Below are 27,575 nucleotides of genomic sequence, written 5' to 3'. Positions count from 1 at the left end.
CTCGCTGCAGAAGTTGGGACTAGCGCAACTTTTCAAGCGCAGACGAAAGCGTCAGCCAATCAGATCGCTGTATGCAAACACACCAGCTCAGACAGTGGCCTATTGCTGACTAATTTCATTGGCTAACGCTGCGATGAGGATCACGTCAGCCCCAACTTTAGACACGCCCTCAGTCAAGCGTTGACGCTGAAGCCCCGTGTAAATGGGCCGTTAGAGTTATTTTATTGTTGCTTTTGGTAAACAATGACTATTATTCAGCATTACATAATCTTTGTTAATGTTAACTTGCTCATTTGTATGCACCACTTTATATGAACAACCTAATTAGCAATTGTTTGCTTACACATACACCAATGCATTTGTTCATGGATTAGATAGCATGACCTCACAATGAACAACACATTTATTCAGTAATACTAAATCTGATTTGTAAACTAAGCATACATTTTTGTGTTAATACGTTAGTTAATGCACAAGTTAACATAAACAAATAATGAGCAAATATTAGTGACACAATGTTAAAGAAATGTAGACTACAATAAGGTTCATAATTCCATTAATTAATGCTTTGTTAAGGGCTAACAAACAGGAATATATGTAAATCAAATAAATATTTACTATATATTATTCTTAATTCAAGACACTTTAATTAAAGGGACTTAAAAATAGATGAAAATTTAATATAAATAATAGAATAATAATTTTCTAATAGTTTTATAACATAAATTAGCTGCATATATGTACATTTTCTTGTTGCTCCAGCAGCTCTTTATGAATGAGTCTGAACGCATGCCGTGTTTCACACATGATCTCCAAAGCTCCTGTCAGAGTCTTCAGTTTCACAGCACTGCTGTTCTGACCTGAAACGTACAAGCACATCATATTACATCCACTCTGTGTGCCACCATCAAGTCAAGTTGAACTTTATTGTCATTCTGCTACATGTGTGGACATAAAGTGGAACGAAATATTGTCTTGCAGGACCACGGTGCAACATAAACAACATAATCATGAAAATAAACAACAATGCATGTAAGAGCTATTGTTTTTAAAGAGCCTCTATTTTGCATTAAAAGGTCATATTTTGGTTTTAGGGGTCTCCAACAACATGCTGATATGCATGCAAGGTCAAAAAACACTATCATTGTCTTATAATATGCATTTATTTATGCCTAATTATCCCATCGACGCCCATATGAATCATACAGTGATTCATTTGTTCCCAAACCCCTCCTTAGCGCGAAGCTAAACTGCCCTGATTGGCCCGATGACCCAGTCTATTGCGATTGGTCGACTGCGTTCAGCACAAGACATAGAGAAATGCCCACCACGGCTACAGTATGAAGTAGCAGAAAGTATGTGAGAGCCTAATGCGGGAATGCAATAAAGCAAATCAGTTAAATACCAGCATATTACTTTACTCCTAACCCGAAGTAATAACAACACACATTCAGTATTATTCCACGCAGTGGCAAAAGTTGAACCTTTTTGAAAATTGACCATACCAGGCATGTGAGAAACAGCTGGTGGTGGCCATAGCAAAGGATTGCAACTTTACAAACACATTTAAATCGATAATCATCAAGTCATCATTGTTTTCCTCACTGAGTCCTTGTAAAATTGAGTTTAAGAAAAGCGTTTGGTGCATATATACACTTTTATGGCTATTTCCGCTGTCAAAAGGTACCAAAAAGCATACTATACTGTACCCTTTCCAAAGGGTACCTAGCACAACAAAAGGGTACCAAAAGGCGGAGCTAGATGCGCAGCTGAATGCTATTAGTTTACAGACAAACGTCACTGGCGCGCAACAAGCCAGGAGAATAAAAACAAAGAAAGCGCCATTTTTAAATACACAGCCAAGACATTACACTGTAATAATATATAAATATGATAACGAGCCATGGTTGACCCGAGTTTAAATAAACCTTGTCGTTGTCTTGATGAACAGCCAGAAAGCCAAGAAGATGAGCTGAATCAGCCATATGTCCTCTTGATCTTTACGAGGCCGTCTAAAAGCACAATCAGTTTCACTTTCTCCAGAGAGCTCGTGTGCGCTCACCACACATCTATATTTGAAAAAACAAACTTCTTGAGCTGATGATAATAACGTGCGCGTAATTATACAAGTGCTTCTGATGTCGGATCCAATCAGAAAAGGACAAACAGGAAAGTGAAGCGTGAAAAAACGAAGAAGAAGCCGGAAAAAAAAACAATGTGATGCTTTCAGCAAACTGTCATGTTTTACTATTATCATCACCTCTTGAACTATTATGAACTCTGAATGACTGAATTACTCTCTAACAGAGGTTGTGCTGCTAAAGATTAAAGACACAGATGAGAGGTTTGCTCTGACTGTGGGCAATATGTTGCGTGTTGTTTTTGAACCCAAATAAGGACTAAATGTTTCCTGTGAGTAGTTCTTTTGTAATTGGTAACATATCGGAGACTGTAAGGGTCTGTATGTGTTCATATATGTTGTATTTATTTATTTATTTTATATAATTGCTGATGTTACAGTAGACTATTTCGCACATCATTGATCTGCAGTTATAATCAAATCATATTCATAGAGAGGTTAGTAATAAACATTTATGCGCAAGTATTTATGTGTATGAAGCATCTGTTTTGTGAGAAGTGCTTCTAATATGATATGTGAGAGACCCGTACAGCTTTACTGTAGACATTTCCTCGAGCGAGAATGATGACATTATCCATTTTCTGTCGTACACCACACCCACCAAAAGGGTCCCATTGGACACAAGCCTAAATAAAAGGTGACCTGTTACTGAACTGTACCGTACCCCTCAGTGGAAACGGGCCAATCGTGAGAAGAGTATTTCTATTGGTGGTCAACCTCTCTTTGCTTATATTTGTGTGGTGTGTGTTTCTTTTTCACCTGCCATGGTGAACTCAGCGAAGGCCACTCTCTCCAGAAGTGTGCGGAGCAGTTCACACGGAGCATCACTCAGATTCACAAAGAGGCGCACGGCTTTACTGTAGTGCTGCTCTGCCAGAGCTTTGTGCTGCTTACGATCACTCTCATCTCCAACCTGACGCAGAGAAAAAAAAAGAAGGTAAACTCCCATGTGTGTACATGTTAAAGCGGTCTGGGACTCTGAATTACTACTTTTATTCAAACTTTTTCTTCGTTTTTTTAATTAATTTTTTCTTCCTCATTGTACACGTGATTTATGAAACTGTATTTGTCTAAAGTGAGTTTATAATCTGAAGTGTGGTGATTTCAGTATATATTTTATATACATATATTACTTTATTCTATTATTTATAAAACTGAACTGTTTTTGACATTTATTAATTTGTTTTATTTTGTTTTCCTCATCTAACTTGCTTAAACAATATACTTACCTCAGTTATTTCACTTTATCTTTGAGTCTGACTTATTTATCTATCTAAAATCGGTTGTTATTTCTATACATTCTTGTGAGCGAATTAAAGTCTTCTGATATCTGGTGCTAATAAGAAAATAGCAAATACTGTAAAAACAACGCAATAGAAAACGCATCAATAACGCATATGTACGGGTTACACTGTCCTGTCAAACTTTTAAAAAGATAATCATACCATTATATTACATTCACCACACAGATCAGAAATAAATTAATAAAAAAGGCAGTTCATGACCCCTTTAATTGTTATTAAGAAGTATGTAGGCATTCCTCTTCAAACATGTGCTGATGTACCTGATTGCGGTAGCAGCTGTGGTACATTGAAGCCAGTCTGTGGTGGATTGTGGCTGCTCTGTACTGGTAGAGCGGCTGGCGAGCGGATTCAGTCTGCAGGTCACAGTATCTCAGAGACTTCATCATGGTCTCGGTCACTTCCCTCTCGATCTGAAACACATTACATGCATGTGGATCTGCTCATTTCAGCAGTGTGTACAGGCAGGTGTGGTGTGTTTATTTGTGTGGTACCTGCTCCTGTGCTTTGCGGGACAGTGGGGCGTAATCCTGCAGGAGTGTGGCCAGTGTGAAATAGGTTGTGGACAGTTCCCAGTTGACCGAGTCCCAGACGGCGGAGTGACTCTCTCTGCAGCCCAGAGCCTTCAGCGCTCTCTGATAATAATCTATGGCCTGGTGATGGAGAGAAAGAGCATTTCTACTTAATTATTGTCAATTTATTGCATTTACTTATACTAATGTGTTACTTGGTAGTTTTAGCACTACCAGTAGTAGTAGTAATTTATTTAATAATACTATATAAAAGGTACATACACAAGTATTAAATAAATAATATTAATATTTAGTTGTTGGTGTTATTAATATTATTATTATTATTATTGTAAAGTTGAACAAACACTACGTTTTATTAGTAAGCACACTCCAAAGCACACTACAAAGTCTCCCGAAAACTCCACCCCCGTGCGCTCCCCTCATTTGTAACCCGGATAACCTTCTTTCAGGTAAACAAAGTAGAGAGAGAATAACATGTTAACAATTACTATTATTATTATTATTATTATATATTTTTTATTATTATTAACAATAATAAAACAATTCCACATCCACTTTTATTATTCTGAAAGATACATAGTCAGTTTTATTAGAAGGGTCTATTATTATTAAATGGTTAACTATATTAATTTATATAATACTGTTAGGGCCAAATTATTGGCCCTCTAGTTACTATGACCATTTATGTGAAGCTGATTTGACACAATCGACATTGTAAAAGCGCTATACAAATAAAGCTGAATTGAATTTAATTATATAAAATATGTAATAATAATAATAATAATAATAACAACAATAACAACAAAAATTAAATAAATAATACCATAGAGTATGTTACTATTATTATTTTTAGTAGTAGCAGTGGTATAATTTAAATGTATATATTATATAAATACACACAAAATATTAAATAATAAATTAATTATATAAATAAAACTAAAAGTTGTTGTTAATATTATCATTAGTGTGAATAATAATAAACTCCACATCCACTTTTTATTATTCTGAAAGATATATTTTCATTTTTATTAGACAATAAGGATCTTTATTATTAAATGGTTAATTATAATAATTTATATAATACTATGAGGGCCCAATTATTATGTAAAATATGTAATAATAATAATAACAAATAAATAATAACAATTAATATATTACTATTATTATTTTTAGCATTAATACTAATTAAATTTGTATAATATTATATAAAAGGTACATACACAAAATATTGAATAATAAATAAATTATATAAATAAGAAACAAGTTGTTGTTGTTGTAATTACTATTATTATTATCATTATTATGAATAATAATCAACTCCACATGCACTTTTTATTATTCTGAAAGATAAATAGTCATTTTTATTAGCAGATAAGAGTCTATTATTATCTAATAGTTAATTATATTAATTTATATAATAGGGTTAGGGACAAATTATTATAGAAAATATGTAGAATTAATAATAATAATAATAAAGTGTTTTATGAATACAAACATGAATATAATAATTTTAATGGCAGATTTTATCCAAGAGATTTACAAATAATATATAAATACTGCTATAAATAATTAATAGACTGGGGATTATTTTTAATCTAAGATTTTGTTCATTTTGAATAATCACAATCTTTGCAGATTGTTTATATTTACATTAGTTCTGGCAAAGATTAATCACGATTAATTATATACAAAATATAAGTTTGTTTTGACATATTTGTGTGTGTTATTTAGATTTGCTATGCATATGTGATATAAACACATACATAAAAACAAAACTATTTAGTTACATACATATTTAAATTTATAGATAATGTGTATCATATATATATATATATATATATATATATATATATATATATATATATATATATTATATATATATATATATATATACACATATATACATATATACACACACACACACACATCATTTTTTTCTTAAAACATGCATGCGTGTATTTATATATACATAATAATTGTACACAGTACACACATATATTATGTCAAAACAAACTTCTATTTTGGGTGCGATTAATCTTGGCCCAGCTATAATTTATATTTGAACAATCTTAAAGTAATAGCAATCATTATTAATAAATAGCATTATAATCAGTACTATAGCAGGATTATTTCATCAAACGACGTATGTGTGTGTGAGAGAGAGAGAGAGAAAGAGAGAGAGAGAGACTAACCTTGTTGTAATAGAGAGTCTCTTCAGGTGAAAACTCTCCTCTGCTCTGCTCTGACGTAATGACGCAGTGAGCCTGAGCACAGATGCGCATGAGACGGCCGATGTTACACAGCAGCAGGGCCGTGTTCACCGAGTCTGAAATAGCACTAAAATACTGCATGCCCTTCTCAAAACACGAGAAGCTCTTCTTCCACAGCTCCTGCTCGGCCACACACACACTCCTGCGCACTGGAGGAAGAGAAAGATGCACTTCACAAATATGTTTTTTGACAAAAGATTGTTTGTTTTTAAGGGTGTTTCCGCACTTGTAGCTTGGTTTTCTGGGTTCTTCTGGTCCGGACCAGAAAAGAAAATTATACTTTTACTCCTGGTTTTCTTAGCATTTGTACAGTCTTTTTTACGACCTAACAGTGAAAATACAAAACAAGAACAAGGTTTTATGACGTACACTGCAACAGAACAATGCAGTGTGCTGGGCTAAACATGCTCATTTTTTGTGCATACACTGGAGACAGTATTTTGATCAGTTGAAAACAGCTCAAATAAAGAGCTCAAGGAATCAGGAATTCACTCATAAAGAAAGATCTGCTGCAAGAAGATTTATTTCTGATGAATGTATTGAGCTCTAATTTGTGACTGGCCAAAAAATCTGATTTGCCTGAGCACTTGTTTTTATTGACATCTGACGGGTGTCCTGTTTTTGATTCGTTTTGATGTCTTTGTTCTGGATTGCATTCATGTTGTAGCCAAATTACATTTAAATTAGGGCGTGCCCGCACTATGCAATCCGAACCATGCCCAGGCCCGTTTCGAAACCATTTTCAAAGGCAAATAACATTCAGTTTTATTAATTTACAATTGTTAATTATTCAAATTAACACAATTCAAATTCAGATTGTTTTGGCACATTTTAAGCTCCATATTTCTGCAGGTTCATCAAGTCAAATTTAACACTATTTAAGACCCTTTTTAAGACCATTATGAATGAAATTTCCGACCTATACAGGGCTAAACGTTAAAGATTTTTCTAATAGAATCCAATTGAAAAGATTTTTACTTGCATCATCAAAAAATATATATTTTGTTTTTAAATTGACATGTTTTAAAAACTGTAATAAATACTAAATGTATTTAACAGTTGGCCCAGGTCAGTGTCCTTACCAGGTAGCTATAAATACATGGAGAACTTTTAAACCAATGTTATTGTATACGTTTTGTTAAAAGTTCTATGGACCCTTTTCACAATAACACGTTTAACGATCATCAGCATCTTAAGTGCTTAAAAATGTTTAATATTTGGATTTTTTTAAATGTATGTGCATTTATATGTATTTATGTATGTATTACATCATTTTTGCATCAACGTACAAAAAAATTCATTGATGTTGTTCTCTCCTCTGGCTGCCGTTATCAGTCTCACATAATTTTTCCCATTTTCTGAAAGCCTGAATAACACCATCCTGAAGTTTTTGTTTTATTACTTCAATAATAGGATTGTAAAAAAATTATCTGTTGTACTCTTCCATTCACTGAGCTAGAAGTTTATCCAACTATGACGACTTCTGTTGCTGAGAAACCCAGAAATGTGAAAAGGGTCCATTAAGATAGGGACATAGTAAAATTTAGACCTGTATCAAATTATTTAAGACCTACAACAGTACATACAATATTTCAGTAATTTTAAGACCCCGCAGACACACACACACACACATTCAAATAAACCGCACCATATCATTCGCATCTGAGTTTGAATTGAATGAGACCCGCCAAGTGTAAACACAAATTAAATCTAATAGCAAACCAGGTAGCCCTCACCTCCTTCTTTCTCTGCCTGCATTGCTGCAGCCTGGTTCATGTAGAAAACGCCCATCTCGTTTCGAATGTTCCCGAGACGTTTCAGCACCTGACCCAGCTGCTCCTGTGCCTGGTCTTTCAGGACTCCTGACGTCAAAAGATCATGAGCGGCTTCATAACACTTGCAGCTGACGATAAGCTGGTACTCAGGATCCAGGGCCAGATCAGTGGCCATGCTGAAGGCTGAGAGACGAAATAAAGAAACTGCTGCTTAGGTAAGGTCAAATTTAAAGCGTTACCCTACCAGTCAAAAGACTATAACAAAAAGAAAACAGGCAGAAAATACTAAATTAATATACAGTTAAAGACAAAATCAGTAGCCCTGCTGTGAGTTTTGTATTACTTTTGAATATTTCCAAAATGCTATTTCACAGAGCAAGAACATTTTCACAGTATCTCCTATTAAATCTGTTTTCTTTTAGTTTGGCTGGATAAAAAAAAAACATTAATAAAAAAGTCAACATTTTTAGCCCCACAAAATAAAATGTTTTAGATATTAATATCAATCTGTTAGGACCAATCCTAATTCTCCCCCTTGGCCATTCCACTCGTTTTGCGCGTTCACGTGAAGGGGTAGGGGTGTCCCAGTTCTCTTTAGCTTGAAGGTGTAGGGCTAAGGGGAAGGGCTAAGATAGCCCTTAAAACTGAGATTTTTCAGGATCACACTCGAAACCAAAAGTTACAAAAATTTCCCAGAATACAGCAGCTACAACAGCAACATGGCTGCACACGCAATTCAGGCGATGCACAAATATGTATTTTTTGGCATTATTAATAGTTTTTACAACAAACAAGCACGTTTTAATACATTCATAACCGTGTTAGTGTTTTACTGCCATGCTTTAAAAAAATGTCACTTTCTATAATAGTAACTCCTGTATAGTCCCACAACATACTTTCACATCTGACACCCAAATACCCTGTCAGAAAAGTCTAGTGGCTGGGAATTAACTTTTTACAGTGTCTGGTATAACGTTAATGTTGATTTCTTTTGAACAGATGAATATGGCCTCGGTGTAAATACACAGTGCAGTTACGAGCTTATTGACACATTATATCGTATTGACAACAAGATAATGTTGTCTCCGGTGATTTAATGATGATGAATACCAAAAAATAGCACAACTGGATTAACTACAGCAGTTGTAATCGTCGATCTTATATGAAGTAAAAGCTCACGACGACATAAGATGACGTGTGCAGGTATTGTAGTGCTGTCCCATTGCTTAGGGTTAAATTTGAAGACCCTGCTATTCACACTCTGTTTCAAGGGCTAAGGGGTAGCGGAAGGGGTACAAAAATAGAATTTGGATTGTGCCTTAGGGTGCTTTCACACCTACACTTTTGTTTGGGAACCTGTCTCGTTTGCCAAGTTAGCGCGGTTCGATTGGCATATGTGAACATGGGCAATCGCGATCTGTTCCGCGCCAAAGTAATCGCTCCAAGATCGCTTGAATGAGGTGGTCACGGCTCGATTGAAACGAACCCTGGAGCGGTTCGATTGCAGTGAGAAAGCGATCCGATCCAAGCGCGGTTATATCACAGTGTTTTATGGATATGTAATAGGCATACGGCTATATGAGGAGAGAATGAGTAGGGCGGGAAGTTTCGCGAGTCTCCGGATGCCCGCAATGGAGTGATGATCTCCCGGTAATCTCACGTCTCCCTCCCGGTCCTCAAATAGGCATCGTCATGCACCCTTCTCACCCCTCCCCACCGCATCTCTCCTCAGACACGTTGCGCGTGCACCCTGTCAATCACCACCACCTCTCCTGACAGCTTAGTGGGACTCTGCAAAATAAACCTTGACACTCTGACCAATGTAAGGAGAGTTTACTCACACATGACTTGTTTTAGCTCTTTTGGTCCGATTAGAAACTTTGCCGTGTGAAAGCGAACCGCAACAAGAACAAAGAGCAACAATGTAACAATTGTAATCTCTGTTTCGGAACAACTGAATCGATTCCCAGGTGTGAAAGCACCCTTAGGCTTTCATTCTAAAACACTGCTGCTCCATCTCAGTGTGGATGGGGGGAAAATGGAAACATCTAAAAACGGTGGCGGGGCAGCCAACATTCGCCTCTCTGATTGAGGCTTTTCCTTAATATTAAGTAGACTACACACAGTTCAGTCCTGTATCCTCTCCATGTAAGTTCAGACTTCGCAAGTTTGATATGGAAAACAGACTCCCGAGGACATGTCAAGTAATCTTCAAAGGGAACAGTGTACTTCATAACTTCATTCACTTCATCCTGGCTACGTTGTTTCACTATCTTAACAATAAAATGAAAACATGATATAAGGAACTGCTATTTTCATTTTGATATTAACAACTTAACAGAAGTGTTGAGGCTTCGTGCTGCAGATATGAGCGTCATCTTCACTGTATACGTATTTATAACAAAATGGAGCTTATAACATTAATGCCTGCTTTCATTTTTATTGAAAATACGAAACACCCTCTCTTTTGCTGAATATCAGTTTTAATAATCAATAATGGCCATTATAAAAGACACAACGTACAATAAGTTTACACATTATAGGAAAAAACGGCAAACAATCAGTCAATATACAGAATGTACGTGGTTACATTAATCATTTAACTTATCCTTGCGTTAAAACACGTTACCTGAGAACAAGTAATAGATTCAAAAGACCAAAGTCGGGGAATATATCGTTAGATATAGATAACAAGATGAAATAAATGTCACGTTTAACAAATATAGTGAGATTGGATCCAGCGGTAGATCCTTGATGAAGATCTGCCCCCTTCAAGACACTTGTCAATTGATCTCAACAAATAACTACAAAACACCAACGAAATGCTATTGGCTGTTTTTAAAGGAGAGGAGCTACTCTGTCCCACCCTGTTTTCATTTTTCAGTTGAGATTACGTCAAACATTGAATAAAATATGCACATTTTAAAGCACTTCACTAGACTTTTAAGCCTCAAAAATTGCACTTTAAAATTGCACACAAACAATACTAGTATTTTTTCAAAATAACAAGAAAAATATTATGATAAAAGAACTATCGTATTTAAAAATGTGTGGCAAATATCTTCTCTCCATTATACAGCACCAAGGACATATTTGAAAAAGACTTTAAATTTCATAATTTTATGAAACTGTTTATTCCACCTTTCCCCTCCCCAGCACTTACCTCACTCTTGCTGTAACGGTTATTAAAGTGCTATCCATTCAACAAACTCTTGATTGCTTTGACTTTCGAATATGCAAGCACATAGACTGTGTGAAAATGTCCTTACCATGACATCCCTGTTGCATTAGTCTCAAGTAAGCACCCAGTTTAACTTGATTGTTTGATTGCAGCTTATATAGATAGGCTGTAGTATCAAAGTAAAAATAAAAAAACTGTTTATGCTAGGCTACGGTGCAATTACACATTAGTAGTCTGTCATTTATGGTATGGCTATTTTTGTTTCCCTGTTAACATACTGGCACAACTCTCAAGTATTATTGCTAAATAATAACTTCAAAGTAATTTACAGACGTCAGTCAATTTAAAATGTAATTAAATTCTTGAATAAATTTGAAGACCTTCCCCTTCACACTCTGTTTCAAGGGCAAAGGGTTAGCGGAAGGGGTACATGCCAGCTGTGCTGTCAATTTATAAGTTTTGCTACGGTTACGCCATCCATCCACACTACACCAGAGTTTTTGAGCACCGAAAATGGAGCGATTTGGAAACACTGGAGAGGCCGTTTTCATTCTAAAACACTGCTGCTCCATCTCAGTGTGGATAGGGGGGAAATAGAGACATCTAAAAACGGAGCACATATACTGTGTGAAAATGTCCTTTCCATGACATCCCTGTTGCATTAGTCTCAACTAAGCACCCAGTTTAACTTGATTGTTTGATTGCAGCTTGTTTAGATAGGCTGTGGTATCAAACTGTTCATGTTAAGCTACGGTGCAATTACACCATAGTAGTCTGTCATTTATGGTTATGTTTGAATAAACCAAAAAAAAATAATAATAATGATAACTGATCCTGGGATGCATAATATAAGTACTACCTGTTAAAATTTTACTTTTAGTATATTTCAGTTTCTGGTCAATTTTAATTTCAGCGCATCCCTAGTTATTTTTGTAAAGGCTGAATCTAATATGCTGATTTAGTGCTTGGGAAACATTTCTGATTATTACCCATGTTGAAACAGCTGCTTAATATTTTGTAGCAACTGGGATACATTCGTTTTAAATAACTACTGATTGAATAATGCATCATCTCTGACCATCACACCATCGTATGATCTCTCCATAGCAGAAAGAGCGTGGGAATTCTGCATACAGACCTTGGCAGGAGCTCTCGCGGTGCAGGCAGTGGAGGATCTCCTGGTCATCTTTGGTCTGATAGCTGTACTCCTCCAGATACGCAGCTCTGTTTGAGGCATTCTGGGCCAACATGAGCTGAACATCTCCACACAGAGACAGACACTGGCAGTGGAAAAGAAGCACCTGTGCGTGGAGACCGCCACTAATGGAGCAGTATGCATCTGCAAAGGAACAAAGCATATACAAATCAGGTTTGAATGGTTTAGCTTTAAATAATCTGCTCACTTTTGAAAACATCATTTAAAGGAGTCATATTATACCTTTCTTACAAGCCTTAGGTGTCTTATGTGAAATTTCAGCTCAAAAATACATCGTGAATTATTCAAAATATCAGCCATTTTTTTGTGCGTCTCTTTAAATGCAAATGAGCTGCTACTCATGCCTCATTTTCATAACAGGGTGGAGCCTTTACAGTCTGTGCCTCAATTACTCAAGCTCAGGGTTGCCAAGTCCTCAGGTATCTCGTGGAATTGGGCACCGTTTAATTTGCCATAGGTTTGGTTTTGTTTTATGCGAGTTAAAACTGTGCATCAATTATATTTATATGGTTGCACTGAAATACATAACATTTCTATTCCACCAGAGATAAAAAAAAAAAAAAAACTGTGCCAGGATGGTAAAACTGAGTAAGTGCAATAGTTTACAGCAGTCTTTCTCAAACACGTTCCTGGAGGACCCACTACTACTGCATGTTTTGAATATCACCTTTGTCTATCACACCCATTACCGGTCTTTCCGTCTTTGCTAATGAGCTGAGGATCTAAATCAGATGTTTGGTTAATGTGACATAGAAAATGTGCAAAGCTGGTGGTCCTTCAGGAACGTGGTTGAGAAACAGGGTGCAGGAGATCTGGAGGAAAGACTAAGTAGGGCTATTTTTGTTTCCCTGTTAGCATACTGCAGGGCTCGAAATTGCGACCATTTTGGTCGCATATGCGCCCGAAATTTAAGCTATGCGACCTCATAATATATATTGGGAGCATTCGTGCGACTGCATATAATGGTTGTAGTGCGACCTGTTTTGTTTTGTTTTCTAAAAACGTGCTGAATCGCTCTTCCCTGCCGCTATATTGGTTCATATTAGCTGTCAATCAGTCAAGACTTTCCGCTGTCAGATGACAGGGAGGGAGCTTTTGTGATCGCGGGGAATGCAAACGGCTGAACAGTGAAAAGTACACTGAATCTGGATGCGTTGCATGCACTGCGTGGTCAGCCAACACAATCTCACGGCAATTCGTAACTTTTTCATACGTTTCCTCGTGAGATCAGGCTGCAATAGCGCAAATGTCCGCTAAAACACCATCTCCAAAGAAGCTTGCCTTTACTGAGTTTAAACTGATGCGGGTTATAACAAAAAACAGTATAGCGCCGGTGTTCATCGGGAGAATCCTGCTCTGCCCTCCTCATATTGGGCCGGCTGACTCGCATGCTTCTCCGCAAACACAGAAAAATGTAATTCAGCGCGTAACGAAGCTGAGCATTAAAACGACACAAACCGAAACCAAAACTTTTAAAAGTGAGACTTTTCTTGCTATCTTTTGTCTGTTCTTTCTTGAGGTGTATATTATTTTTCTATTTAATTGCTGATGACTGCTTTGCAGCTTTCAGTATTGGATTGAATGATTTATTATATTATTTTGTTTGTTTTGTAGCAGAACTATTATTTATTAAATTGACATGCATATAAAAACAATAGTACAAAACAAATATTTCTTACTACAATGCTTCATTTGTGTTTGATGCAAACCATCAATTTATTTTTCATAAAGTAACAGCAGGACTTTATATAGCATAACTTACATTAAAGCACATTCAAGGCAGCATGATGATGAGAAATATAATTCATTATTAGTATTATTGTCATCATCGTCATCATTAATATTTTATAATTATACAACATTCATTTTGGAATTATTGCACAAATATTAAGTCATCACAGCATTAGTTAGATAGTTGTTTCTGGGTTTTGTTAGTCCCAATTGATGTTGTTTTCAAATACAATAAATCCCTTAATATACAACTTGTCAAATATATCATTCATTTTTGGTGGGTGCTCCTAAATGTTTTCTGGTGCTCCTAAATATTTCAGGTTGGGAGCACCGGTGCTACCAAGTAAGAAAGTTAATTTCGAGCCCTGATACTGGCACAACTCTCAAGGATTATTGCTAAACAATAACTTCAAAGTATATGTAATTTACAGATGTCAGTCAATTTAAAATGTTATTAATTTCTTTTTTTTTTTTTTTTTTATTATTGGTTTTAATGAACATACAAACGTAAACAAAAAAGGGCAAAGACAAATATATCAGTAGACAAATATAGCAGCAAAAGGCAAAGAGAAAAAAAATCTATAATTAAATTATTTCAAAATAATGATAATAAAGAAATAAATAAACATACCAACAAAATACAAAAAAAATAAAAATAAAACATAATACACAAAGTTATGCAGTGATTAAGGTCACACATATTGTGAAAATACATCAGATGTGTTCATAGAGTCAGAGGATCATTAGAGGCATCCATATTTTTTGAAAGGCATCCCCTTTGTTTTTTAAGTAGTATGTATATTGTTCCAAGGGCATTGTTTCATTCAAGAGTTTTATAAAGAGTTCAAATGTTGGAGGTTTTTGTTGGTTCCAGTTGAGCAAAATGCATTTTTTTGCTAGATAGGAGATGATGCCGAGTCTCTTTATAGACATAGGATCGAGTGTCTTGTTCAGTTCTGTACCAAAGAGGTATAAATGTTATTAATTTCTTAAAAAAATAAAAAATAAAATAAATAAATAAATAAATATATATATATATATATATATATATATATATATATATATATATATATATATATATATATATATATATATATATATATATATAAAACACCATGCCAGCTGTGCTGTCAATTTGAAATGGTTAAATAATCTTTATAATCACTAATATACAGTGATGTAAAATTATGTATTTTATCAATGGGGAATGGAATATTTTGAGATTTGATATTATTGAGAGTGGCTTTAGGCTTGTTTGATACCTAAAGATAGGTGTGTTGAAGCAGGGCTGGAACTAAACTGTGCAGGGCTCTGGCCCTCCAGGAATTGACTTTGACACCACTGGACTAAGCCATAAGAAAATGAAGGAATAATATCTTTTTAAGCACACACAGTCACCAATGGAGTGCACAAAAAAAAAAAAAACGGTGACAGACGGCATATCACAAGAATATCAAACATGAATTGTTCAATACACACAAGGATATGTCAAAAGAACAACAACACACCCCTAGGTCAACCCAACAAGCCCTTGACCTCTTAAACTGGAATGATTTAAATTTGGGATATTGTCAAATGTACATTCCCAAAGAAAACAAAGCACTACAATCGAGAAACTGCATTCATTAATTTAGATAATCACTTCCTTTCAACTGACCTAGTGCATTAAATCTTTGCTGAAACAGAAACACTATGCACTAAAACTGCTAAAAATTCGGCTGATAATATAGTAACGGCTAAAAATTCTGACTTAAACTGTATATACATACATATCAAACTGACTGAAAACTATTATTGGTTCTTACCGTGGCACTGCAGAGCCAGTTTGATGTAGCGCAGTGCCCGGCCGTACTTCAGTAGGTTGGTCGCAGCATCTGACAAAACGTAATACGCTTTCGATGCTTTCAGGAACAGCTGGAGTTTCATGCGATGCTGCCATGTGCCTGGTAACATCCCGGAGCGTGTCGGCACCTTCAACTCTTCGTTACATGGGCCAACTGTATACCCCAAAATAAACAGTAATTGATCTTGATTAGTAATTGATCTGAAGATAAAACTATCACTTAGTGGAAGAGAAATCATTTCTTGAGTAATGAATGGAAAGCATTACTGACCTCTATCCAGCAGTAAAGCAATCTCCTGCTCCACCTCTCTAGCTCCATTTGGACTTCTTTCCTCATATTTTAGTGGGATGGGTGTGCTGGGATCGGCTGCAGGAAGGTCGCTCTCTTTCTTTATGCTGCTGTCCACTGCTTTCAGACCCTACACACACAGACAGACATTAAAATTCTAGGGCACATGTCCGCTGAATCGTAGTTTTTTTTTCCCTGAGCAGACCATATTTTTTTTAACTGTAGTCAATAAGAGTGCCACATTTTTTAGAAATCCAAGGTTTTGAGGGTCCATTTAACGTGAACAGTTGGAGAAGCACTCATAGATATTTTCAGCTGTGCAAAAATGCTCTGGTCGACATGTAGTTTTTGTATCTGAGCTTTCGAGTCTCAATGAGGAGGTCTGAAAGGAAAGGATAAGTAAAAATACCAACATAAACTATGAGACATGCTTGTTTTGTTTATGTGGTAGTCAGCGATGAGGAGATGCTCCTTGTTTTTCTTATTTTGGCTTTAAATTGAGCATTTTAAGCAAGTTTTAGATTTAAAAAATGTAAAAATACAGATTAAAAACACCACACAACAACGTTCTGTCTTCGCTGAATCATTTATTCAATCGATTTGTTCAAAAACACTGAATCGTTTCATTATAAAATTGAACTCTGTTGTGCCATTAGGAGATTTTGGTGTTATTCTGAGATGTTAATATGCCTTTGTTGGCGAATATATATATATATATATATATATATATATATATATATATATATATATATATATATATATATATATATATATATATATATATATATATATATATATATATATATTATCTGCATAAATAAAATAACTTTTTTAACTTTTAGATAGACAGAAAGACAAATAGATGAACATAAAAGAACCCATAATGTGTTACAGTTGGCACTGAATCACAAACTGATAATCTGTAATCATATTCAGACCTTCTTTCCTCAAAATATAAAACACATTATTTTTATAACTCTTGCCATGAAAACTAACAGAGGTTTCTATCATGATTTTACATTTAGTTTGTTGTACTGCAGCAAAATGGTCTGAAATGGCTTGGATGAGTTATCTTATTGAAAATAATTACTACTATTGCTTAGTACTGTCTATATCAAAAACTACTAGGGGTGTAACAGATTATGGTTGATCCGTGATTCGTACGGATAACAAACCACGTTCGGAACACACGTGACCCACTGATTAATTCATTTTTTTAACTTGAAGTTTAATGCTTAATTTGTAAAGATTGCAGAGAGATCGCTTCTCATGTCATACAAATAACATGTATGATAGCATTTGGGTTTTCCTGTAAAATATGATGATTGAAGTTGTGGTGGGTTTCTTAGGTTATTAAAGGTGTTTTCTGTTACTACTTGTTAACCCTGCATCAATGCATTCAGTGTCAGCTGCACGATTAATCATTAAAAGATCAGGATATCAACACCCACGAAGCAAATTATAAATGAAGGTGATTTGCATGTTTATTAATCCTTCGAATCACTGCATTTGTGAAAAACGCAAAAATTAAGAAAGAGAGTCAGTATTTAATCTTTTGAGCTAGTTATGAACTTACAAACAGTCAAATAACACAGAAGTACTGGGATAACAGTTTATAGTTTAGATAAAACCACTGATGTTTATAGTTAAGATTAAAATCACCATCATTTAACTCGACATTCAAAAATGAAAGTTGAGGGCAGCACTTACATTATTTAACCAATAGGCGGCGACAACCAGCTATTAAAAATATGTCACTGAATAGTTCTTCAAAAATGACACATCTAGCAATAAAACATGAGGCTTCATGAGTGAATAACTGAATCATTTATTGTAAATGAGACTAAAAATAAATATGAGTTGTACAAATTATAATGCTAGATTTCTACATTTTGCTTTATCAGCAAAAGTAGAAGTAGCAGTGAATTTTTAACAGTACTAAATATTTTACGATTTATTTTCATTCAGCTGATCATTTCTTCATTTTATTTTTAATAAAATTACAGGTTGCAAGTTTTGTTTGTTAAAACCAAAAGTTTCTTGCAGTACTGTTTTTGTAATAAATGGAAAGAAAATGACATTTGTAATCCGAACTGTGAAATTTGTGATTCGCTACAGCACTGAAAATTAGTATCATTAAGTCTATCATTAGGTTACTGTGAATCAAAAATCAACTATGAAAAATACAATTATTTTATCTTTTAAATGACGTACAGTTTGTTAGGAATTATTTTATGAATATTTGCAACCAGATAGAGAAACAGACAGACAGACAGAGCGTTCTTCTCACTCTACACAAAAGAAAAAGGGAAATGCATATGAAAGTCTCACTTTTAAAACGTAGCTGAGAACCAGTCGGCACTTCTCCTCCTTGTCTTGTGAAACAGGATATGCAAAGTTTGGCTGGAAGGAGAGGCAGAACATTATTAATGTTTGTTAATTTTAATTTTAATTAAGCTAATTTATCCAAGGTAGACAGCAAAAAAAACTGTTCAGACAGCTTATATTCAATAATAAAGCAGTTAACATTTGAATGAATCAAAAATGTTTGTCAAAATTGCCAAGAATGGGTGTTGTTGAATGGTTTTAGGACAACTTTGATGTAAGGTTTTGAACCACTTCAAATGTTGACTACTGTATATAATGAATAAACAGCAAACAGAATAGAATTACACTAAATCACTTTGCTTACTTGGCAATATCACAGAAACTGATAACCTTACTAAAAAGTATAAAAACCGAATCTTAATTTCCCTCATATAGCCAAAATAAAAAAAAATAAAAACATTTTAATCAACTAAAATTGGATTCATATTAACCACTGGACTAATCTCTGTATAGAATATAATCCTACATATTACATTCACATGTAAAAATTTGTCCTCTTTACCAATATCTGGAATCCATTTCTTCAATATTTTAATATATTTCAACTGCCCTGAACTCAACCCATGCACTCTTCCACAAACAACCATGCTTTCTGTCCTCTTTTTAACTCCTTTCCAAATTCAAAACTCATACACAATTTAGCACATTCAATGCCCATAGAACTCACACACTGACACCTCACTAGAGATGCTCATAATAACCGAGTCGCCGTTAACCGAAAGGATGTGTTTTTAACCGATTAATCAGTATCAGTTTAACGATACATTTATTTATTTATTTTTTTTAAATTTCCATTAATGTGCAACACATATTTGTTAACTCGCGGCATAGAAACACGTGCCACATGTGCACAAAGACATATTTTGACAGAGAGGCAAAATGAAAGAAGGATATTGCTGGTCACAGTTTGACACAGACAAGTTAATGCCAAACCATTGCATGATGTTGAGCGCCTCTGTCCTGGATCCGAATAATAAACATCTCTGTTTATTTGCACAATTGGAGAAAGAAGCCGCTATAAAAAACTTTTTGAAATGTGTGCTGCTTCTGAAAACAAGCCGGCCACAAGTCAAGTTTTCTCTACATCATAACGCTCTCCTGTATCGCTCATAAACACAACAAATAGGCTATAGTTGTGATAATTTAGTGTACAACCAACAAACCAACCTTTTTTTCCATTTGGAAAATTACAGTTATTAATACTTCCTATAAAATATTCATTTTTTTAAATAGCCTACATAGCCTAATCAAACAAATCCAATGATCTTCTTGATTTTTGCATAATGATGACTCTTGCGTAATGCACTGAGGCTTTCATTTAATAACTTATAAAACATACATGCAAATGAATGCAATATCATATGTAAACAACAAAACTGTTATATGCTACAGTAGGCTATATTTTACAAAAAGTCAACATATGAGCCTTGTCATTGTCTTTCATCACAGGCAGTGAGCGCATAAGAACCGTAAATGAGAGATGAAATTAAAGCACACAAGCTCCAAGATAAATCTAGACGCACAAGACATAGTCCATGGTTTCTGCTACAATCATTCTGCAAAATTCATCCCGCCACGGCTACATTACAGCTTATCATTCAAAACATTCAGTCATTGTTGTTGCTTTTAATAGCAGGTTATAAACGCACCAAAACGCATTAAAAGGTATGTGAATTATAACAACGCTAGCTTTTTTGTAACCATAGTAGTCCTGCGCGTTATTGGTTTAACCCTTTAAGGTGATGTGCTGACAGACTGACTGACAGGTGTGTGAAGCGTGAGGCCAACAAACACAGCGTAGCTTTCAGTTAAGATGAACACAGTTTCCATAATTATACTTTATTTATAGATAAAGGTCTTGGGCTCTGCATATTATGACATTATCTTGCTGGAGTTTATTGTCGTTTCACTTTACTTCAGGATGCATTAATGCCGCTCTGTAGGTGTACTGGAGAAATTCATAAATATTCCTCGCAAATCTTATAAATGTTGGAGACATACTTGTTACATAAACGCATTAAATTGCACTTCAGCACATTTATTTGAGAGCGCACAAGAAAATTTCTGCGTATATTTAAGGGCGTGCAAGAAGCTTTGTGCACGAGCAAAGGAAATCGGAAAAGATTTGCATGCTCGTATTACATAAATGCGATCTCGGCTTGTAATACTGCGCTCATGACATTTCTCAAGTTTGTCATTGAAATAACGGCATAGGTAGTTGATAGATTTGTGTAAAAGACCTGCCGCCACAGTTGGAAAAAATCCTAGAGTAAACACGGTAGTCTTTAAAATTATGACTGATTAAAAATGTTGACAGAGGTTTGCGATATAATGATAACAGCGGAGCATTGATTAAATGTATATTTTCAGAGGAGCGATCAATTTGAGGTAGCCTGCTATTTTTATTTGACAGATAAAAAGAACATGATGGGGAAAAAACTGCCTATGTGGGTTCTTAAAAAGGATTCGGTCAGTGTTTTCGTTTTGTCATTTAAGTGAAAAATATCTAGGGCAAGCCTATTTATTGTTTTAATTTAGTTTTTTCTTTTTTCTATGCTGTTGGAAACATTGCAGGTGTGTGAAGATGCTCTGTTATGTTGTTATTAATATGTTCGCATTTAAAAAATAAATCAGTGTTTAAAAATGCTAAATTTAATGTGTCACACAAAATAGACGCGTCAGTTTTTTTTTTATTAAATAATAATTAAATATTAATCTGACTAATTAACCGCTAATATTCCATTAAGGGTGCTTTCACATCTGTAGTTCGCTTCATTTGGTCCGGACCAAGCACAATAAATGACGCATTGTTGCATCTTCTGCCGTCTTTGGGTCGTTTTCACACCACACTGCTGGCTTTGGTCCGAACCAGTTGAAACAAACCAAAATGCCGTCATCTGACAAAATCCACATCTCTCATTGGCCAGATGTTGTTTAACATATTTCCTAAACTGCTTATTGATTGGTCAGAATTCACGTGCGGGAAAATGCCAGTGAACTCCCACAGGTAAACAAAATCTTTAACTCTGGAGGGATGACTGCGCTGGCTGATTGTATCCCTGCTTTAGACAAACTATACATTACGATAATGAAGCGCGGCCACGGCTGGAGAACAGTGTTTAATGCATCACTCGTCACTTCAGGAGGAGCCGTGAATTAATTTAGCTAAACTGCAACATGGTCATCTTGCGGAAATATTACCAACGATCCATCAGGTAATGTTTTCCCCTCTCTCTCTCTCTGTTGGTAAAGTGCTGTCAACAAATATTTTTCCTCCATATCCCATAATGCACAGCGCATCGGCCTACCGCAGCTGGATTAGTCCAAACGCGCAGTACTTTTTGCGGTTGGACCTGTTTTAGTACGGATCATATTCTCACCACAAACGAACCGCTCCAGGGTTCGTTTGAAAGAGTACCAAGACCACCTCTAAAAGTAGGTCTCGGTACGCTTATTAGGTACGCACTCGAGTACGATTGCTGCATTCTCACCTGCCCAAACGAACCGTACCAAAAGGGGAAACGAACTCTAGTGCGATTCAATCGAACTAAATAAGGCAGGTGTGAAAGCACCCTAAGAGTGGCGGTTGTCTGCAAAACTAACCCAAATGAGCATCCCTACACCTCACATAATTACATACATGTATATTTAATCTCAGTTTGGCCTTTTTTGTTTATTGTTAAACCTGCTCTATGTACTTTGTGTTTGTTGATAAGCGATTATTTAAAAATAAATAAATAAATAGAATTGAATCAATCTCGTACTCTGATCTGATGCGTGCTCTTGTATTTCTCTGGAACCGAAAGCTCTCCGACAGACTTGATGACGGCCACAGCTTTGGAGTCGTGCTGCGGTTCAGAGGCAGTGCTGAAGGAGCATCTCTCGTCTTCATCTTCCTCCTCATCCTCCTCATCTTCATCACTGTAGCTGTCTTCAGATCCTCCTCCTCTCAGCGACTCCCCATTGCCTTCGTCTTCACTCACATCATCCAGCTGAAACAGTTCTGCCAGCATGTAGTGAGCCGAAGCGATGATCTGCACCAGCAAACGCAAGGAAACGGTCAGAAATCATGCAACCACACCAGAAAAATCATAATTAGTGATATAATGAAGATACATACCTGTGGATGTCTGTCCTCATCCAACAGTTTAATACAGTTGAGCAGTAGAGTTCTGATTGTCCCATAGATCTTCCGGTTTTGGCTCTTCTTTAGCATCATGTTGCTGGCCACTCTGTCAAACAAAACAACTTAGACACCCACTATTATTACTTATTAGGGCTGCAGAATTTATCATTTTAGCAATTATACGTGAATCCACTATAATCACATTGCAGGATGCATAATATTGAGGCGGGATTACAGTTGACCAAATACAATTGTGGAGTCATTTTAATTGAACCCCAGTAAAGTCAAAGCTTATCAATTATGTGTATTTTTTACAGCATGTGACTGTGTAAGCATTTTAAAGTATATTTTGAAGGCGGGCTATTATGCAAAATCCACTTTCATAAGGGGTTTAAACACAGTTGTGTGGCAACAATGTGAATATATCACAAATAAAATTAAAGCCATTTTAAAATGTCTTTTACATAATAGGTGTCTAGTTTATATTAGAACTATCACTTTTTTTAAATCAATAGCATGTCCCTTGAAAGCGTTTATGTCTATCTGCATTATTATGCTTTTGTAAAATCTTTATATAATAATAAGTGGCATAAAATGGTCTTAAAATGGCAATAATATCACTTATCGCAATAATTTCTGTGACAATATATCACAGAACAAAAATGACTTATTGTGACAGGACTACTTTAGGCACCCACTAAGAAGTAGATGTCTACTTTAAGAAGTAGATGTCATTTTCAATAGTAGCATGGGCTGTTTAGTGATGGTTTAATAGTGGCTTGATTTGAATTTAGACTCCAACACACACAGAAAATGATCCAGTATGTGTGTTTTAGTTGCCACTGAATATCACAAATCAATAATCTGTTTTTATATTTCCACACCTTTCTTTTCTCAAAAGATAGTTCTCTCAAAAAAAAAATTTAACACTTGAATAGGAGTTTTTACCGTAGTTTTACATTTAGCGTGTTGTAGTCAAATTCTCTGAAATTGCTTTACATCTCTGATGGGTAATAAAATACTATTGCCTACTAATAGCCCCTTTCACACATACAGACCTACAGGTTGTATGTGTGAACAGGTCCTTTTTGAAAATACCGGTAAATTCGTTCTGGCTATTTTCCGGAAAGAGAAGTTGTAACATTACCGGCAATTTGCCGGAATGCTGCGCTGTGTGAATGCAGAAGTAAGATTACCGTAATAAGCGCGTGCACGTCTAGAACGTGCTGACGTGAGACGTCTGCTTTAGCCAATCACAACAGTCCACGCGGTTTGTGAGAATAAAAGCCTTTGAATATTTTTCCAGACACATTTAGCTGCTAGAAGTTAGTCAGATCACGTTTATATGTTCTTCTTAATGCCAACTGTGTAAATAATCATCGATGAGATGCTTATGATAAGCCATTGTTCGTTTACCTTCAAGCTTTGCGTGTGCCCATGAAACAGCCTGTGAGCGCCTGCACACGCACATATTATGAACATCTCGACATGCGAAAGTGATCCTGCGATAGTTGTTTACAATATTGATCATTCACAGAGTTTGTAATTTAGTCAAATGTTTACAAATACAAGCGCAGCCGTTTAAAGCTCATTTGTGGTAAATTATGTCAGAATTTACCGGTATTTTGGAATGGATGTGTGAATGCTCTTTTCCGGAAAATTTCCGTAACGTCCTCGTCTGTGTGAACAGCGCTTTTTTGAATATACCGGTAAAGTCGTTCCGGAAATTTTCCAGATATTTACCGGTATCACTGTGTGAAAGGGGCTAATGTCTATCAAAAATTAGATACTATGAATAAAAAATGTTCAGTTTTCAAATAATATATACACAAAAAATTGAAAAATGATTATTATTGTGATGTGACTGTGTGCAATAATGGGTTTAAAATTAGTCAGTGCAACATTTCAATATGTTAATCTGCTGACAGCACTAGTGCTAACGAGTGCAAAACATACTTGTAGAGAAGCACGGCTACTGGAAGTGTGAAGGGATTCTGGCATTTCTCCTCTGCTGCTTCTTCACACAGTGTAGTGAGGTCGTACAGCTTCACAATGTCACTCCCGCTGGCTGGAGGAATGAACACATGGACATTTGTAATTAAAAAACCCACGTTGTATGCCCACTGGAAGTAACAGTTGATAACAAACATCAGCTTGTCAGCCACCTACCCTTGAAGAGCCAGTACGTGTGTCCTTCTTTGGTACAGTTTGATTTCAGGAACGACAGGATATTTTGAGCAATGTCTTTCACAACCCGCGTGGAGAATGTGGAGTTCTCTAAATTGGGGATGTCCTCTGTTTTTATCATTTCATATTTCTGTACACAAAGAGAGTTATTAGCACTTTGGGTGCTTGTAAAGTGCTTTAACACTAATTGATATCACTTGATTGATTTTCTGATTGATTGATTGATTGATTGATTGATTGATTGATTGATTGATTGATTGATTGATTGATTGATCTGGAAATTGAATACTATTGAACATCAACAAGTGCATGAATGTAACAGGTGGATTTGATGTTCTTACCTGAACAATGCCATTGACGTGAAAGCACATGACCAGCTCTGGTACGTTACACATCAAATTATCCAGCCAGTAGTCAATTCCTGTGAGAACGTTGATTGGTTTGTTGTTGTCCCTGTTATGATGAGGTAAAATTAGAATAATTAGGGGGAATCTATTATGCAAAAATTACTTAGGGGATTAAATACAGTTGTATGGCAACAGTGTGTGAATATAGACAGCCTCTAATAATAAAAACTCATTTTAATTTTTCTGCAGAAACTCTTTGATTGATATTCTCTCTTTGTACGTGTCATCAGAGGGGAAAAGCCCCGCTCATTATTGACGATCTCTTCGTCATTAGCATAGGACGTTATTCTTTCTTTTTTTTTATCTGCCACTATGCTGACACAGGCATTTGTAGCTCTGTCCTCTTTTGAAAAGAGCACAATCTCATTTGAATTTAAAGCGGCAGTCACCAGAATAACACAATTAGTATCAAAGCCTAAAAGAGGCAAATTCAAAGAGTTTTAAAACATTATTTGTGTGGTATTTTAAGCTGAAAATGCACATACACACTTTAGGGACGGGACATCAGAAACTCATTTTACATTTTGGAAAAAGAAGCATAAAAGGTATAATAGGTATATACATAATTCCATTTCAAAAGTCAGTAAGATTTTTAACTCATGTGCATGAAGGCTGTGTTTGATTTAATTAAAATACAGCAAATGTATTACTCTTATTAATCTAAATCTCTTACTATTTAAAATGATTGTTTTCTCTAGTATAATATAAAAAAATGGCATTTCTTCTTGTGATAGTAAAGCTTAAGAATCCATTAATCCTGATTCATATGATGATTGGCCACTCAAAGAAAAAGAAACTAATTTTGTGAAAACTCTGATTCATTTTTTTACAGGATTTGTCCTGAATAAGAAAGGCCTTTATTTTAGATATAACCCTTTTGTGAGATTTTGTACCACTTTTAATGTCACTTTTGGTAATTTTTTTGGGGCCTTGATAAATAAACATGCATATTTTGTAAAGAAAATCTTACTGAGTGACTGCAAACATTTAGGTTTAGCCTTCAAATGCAATTTATAATAATATATTTATACCATGAAAAAAATGAACAAAAAACTAAAATAATGTACTCTAACCTGAGACGTAAACTGACTGCTGGGTATCGTCCACCTCCGAAAATTGGCATATTTGATCCCACAAGCATGTGGATGTCCTCAAATGTCCATAAAATATTTCGGACAAAGTCATTTCTCAAACCCTGAGAGAGTACAAATACATACATGAATTGTGATGTACAATGTGGTTCTGGGTTTCTTTAAAATATATAATTAACAAAACGTATATCATATCAAAACATTTAATGAAATAAAACATATAATTTTGCAACAAATATATACATATATACAGATGAAGTCAGAGTTATGAGTCCCCCTTTCAATGTTTTTTTTTTTTTTTTTTTTTTTAATTTCTCAAATGATGCAGAGCATGGAAATTTTCACAGTATGTCTGATAATATTTTTTCTTCTGGAGAAAGTCTTATTTGTTTATTTCGGCTAGAATATAAGCAGTTTTTTATTTTAAGACATTAAAAAAAATTTATGGACAAAATTATTAGCCCCTTTAAGCTATATTTTTTTCCAATTGTCTACAGAACAAACCATCGTAATACAATAACTTGCCTATTTACCCTAACCTGCCTAATTAACCTAGTTAAGCCTTGTAATGTCACTTTAAGCTGAATACTAGTGTCTTAAAAATATCTAGTCAAATATTATGTACCGTCATCATGACAAAGATAAAATAAATCAGGTATTAGAACTGAGATGTTAAAACTATTATGTTTAGAAATGTGTTGAAAAATCTCTCCGATAAATAGAAATTAGGGAAAAAATAAACATAGGGGCTAATAATTCTGACTTCAACTTGTTACATTATTGAACGTAATAATTATTTGTTCATTTATTTGATATAATATATATATATATATAATATTATAATGTTGCATTAGTGTGGTGTGATTGGCTGATTCCGTTAGCTGACAAGTCTTTATTTCTTTTCTAACTGCTCGCCGTATTTCACCTAAGCCCGTGCTTTGTTTTCACTTATATTAAAACTATATATTATTTTTGAATAATTGAAGCTGTACGTTGGGAATCGCCATTTACTTTAAAAATCAATTTTCTCCTGGTTTGTGGCAGTAAGGGACAAAGGAAAGTTTGTTGTAGGTTTATTTGGGGTTCTTTATTTTAGC

General features: G+C 35.1%; 1 protein-coding gene across 3 annotated transcripts in view; it reads right to left on the bottom strand.

The window, feature by feature from the left end:
• The window catches only part of edrf1 (erythroid differentiation regulatory factor 1), a 38,042-nt gene that overhangs the window by 3,314 nt on the left and 7,153 nt on the right, over positions 1–27,575 (bottom strand). For 2 of the 3 annotated variants that reach the window (XR_012393235.1, XM_689672.11), the window contains exons 8-23: positions 26,461–26,582; positions 25,322–25,433; positions 24,963–25,110; positions 24,750–24,861; positions 22,788–22,899; positions 22,432–22,701; positions 18,611–18,682; positions 16,262–16,409; positions 15,953–16,144; positions 12,339–12,539; positions 7,981–8,202; positions 6,167–6,393; positions 3,936–4,094; positions 3,705–3,854; positions 2,900–3,053; positions 745–860 (exon numbers count right to left, since the gene is read on the bottom strand). Coding sequence is in view for 2 of the 3 variants with exons in the window: in XM_689672.11 (XP_694764.4) it covers positions 745–860; positions 2,900–3,053; positions 3,705–3,854; positions 3,936–4,094; positions 6,167–6,393; positions 7,981–8,202; positions 12,339–12,539; positions 15,953–16,144; positions 16,262–16,409; positions 18,611–18,682; positions 22,432–22,701; positions 22,788–22,899; positions 24,750–24,861; positions 24,963–25,110; positions 25,322–25,433; positions 26,461–26,582 (2,517 nt within the window). In the remaining variant the exon portion in view is untranslated. Of the gene's footprint in view, positions 1–744; positions 861–2,899; positions 3,054–3,704; positions 3,855–3,935; positions 4,095–6,166; positions 6,394–6,470; positions 6,570–7,980; positions 8,203–12,338; positions 12,540–15,952; positions 16,145–16,261; positions 16,410–18,610; positions 18,683–22,431; positions 22,702–22,787; positions 22,900–24,749; positions 24,862–24,962; positions 25,111–25,321; positions 25,434–26,460; positions 26,583–27,575 lie in introns of all 3 variants that reach the window. The other variant, XM_021467293.3, reaches the window with a different exon arrangement.

This window comes from Danio rerio, chromosome 17 (genome assembly GCF_049306965.1).
Source record: "Danio rerio strain Tuebingen ecotype United States chromosome 17, GRCz12tu, whole genome shotgun sequence".
Taxonomy (NCBI): Eukaryota; Metazoa; Chordata; class Actinopteri; order Cypriniformes; family Danionidae; genus Danio; species Danio rerio.
The sequence above is the reverse complement of the archived record's forward strand: the minus strand, read 5'-3'. Positions and strand labels throughout refer to the sequence as shown.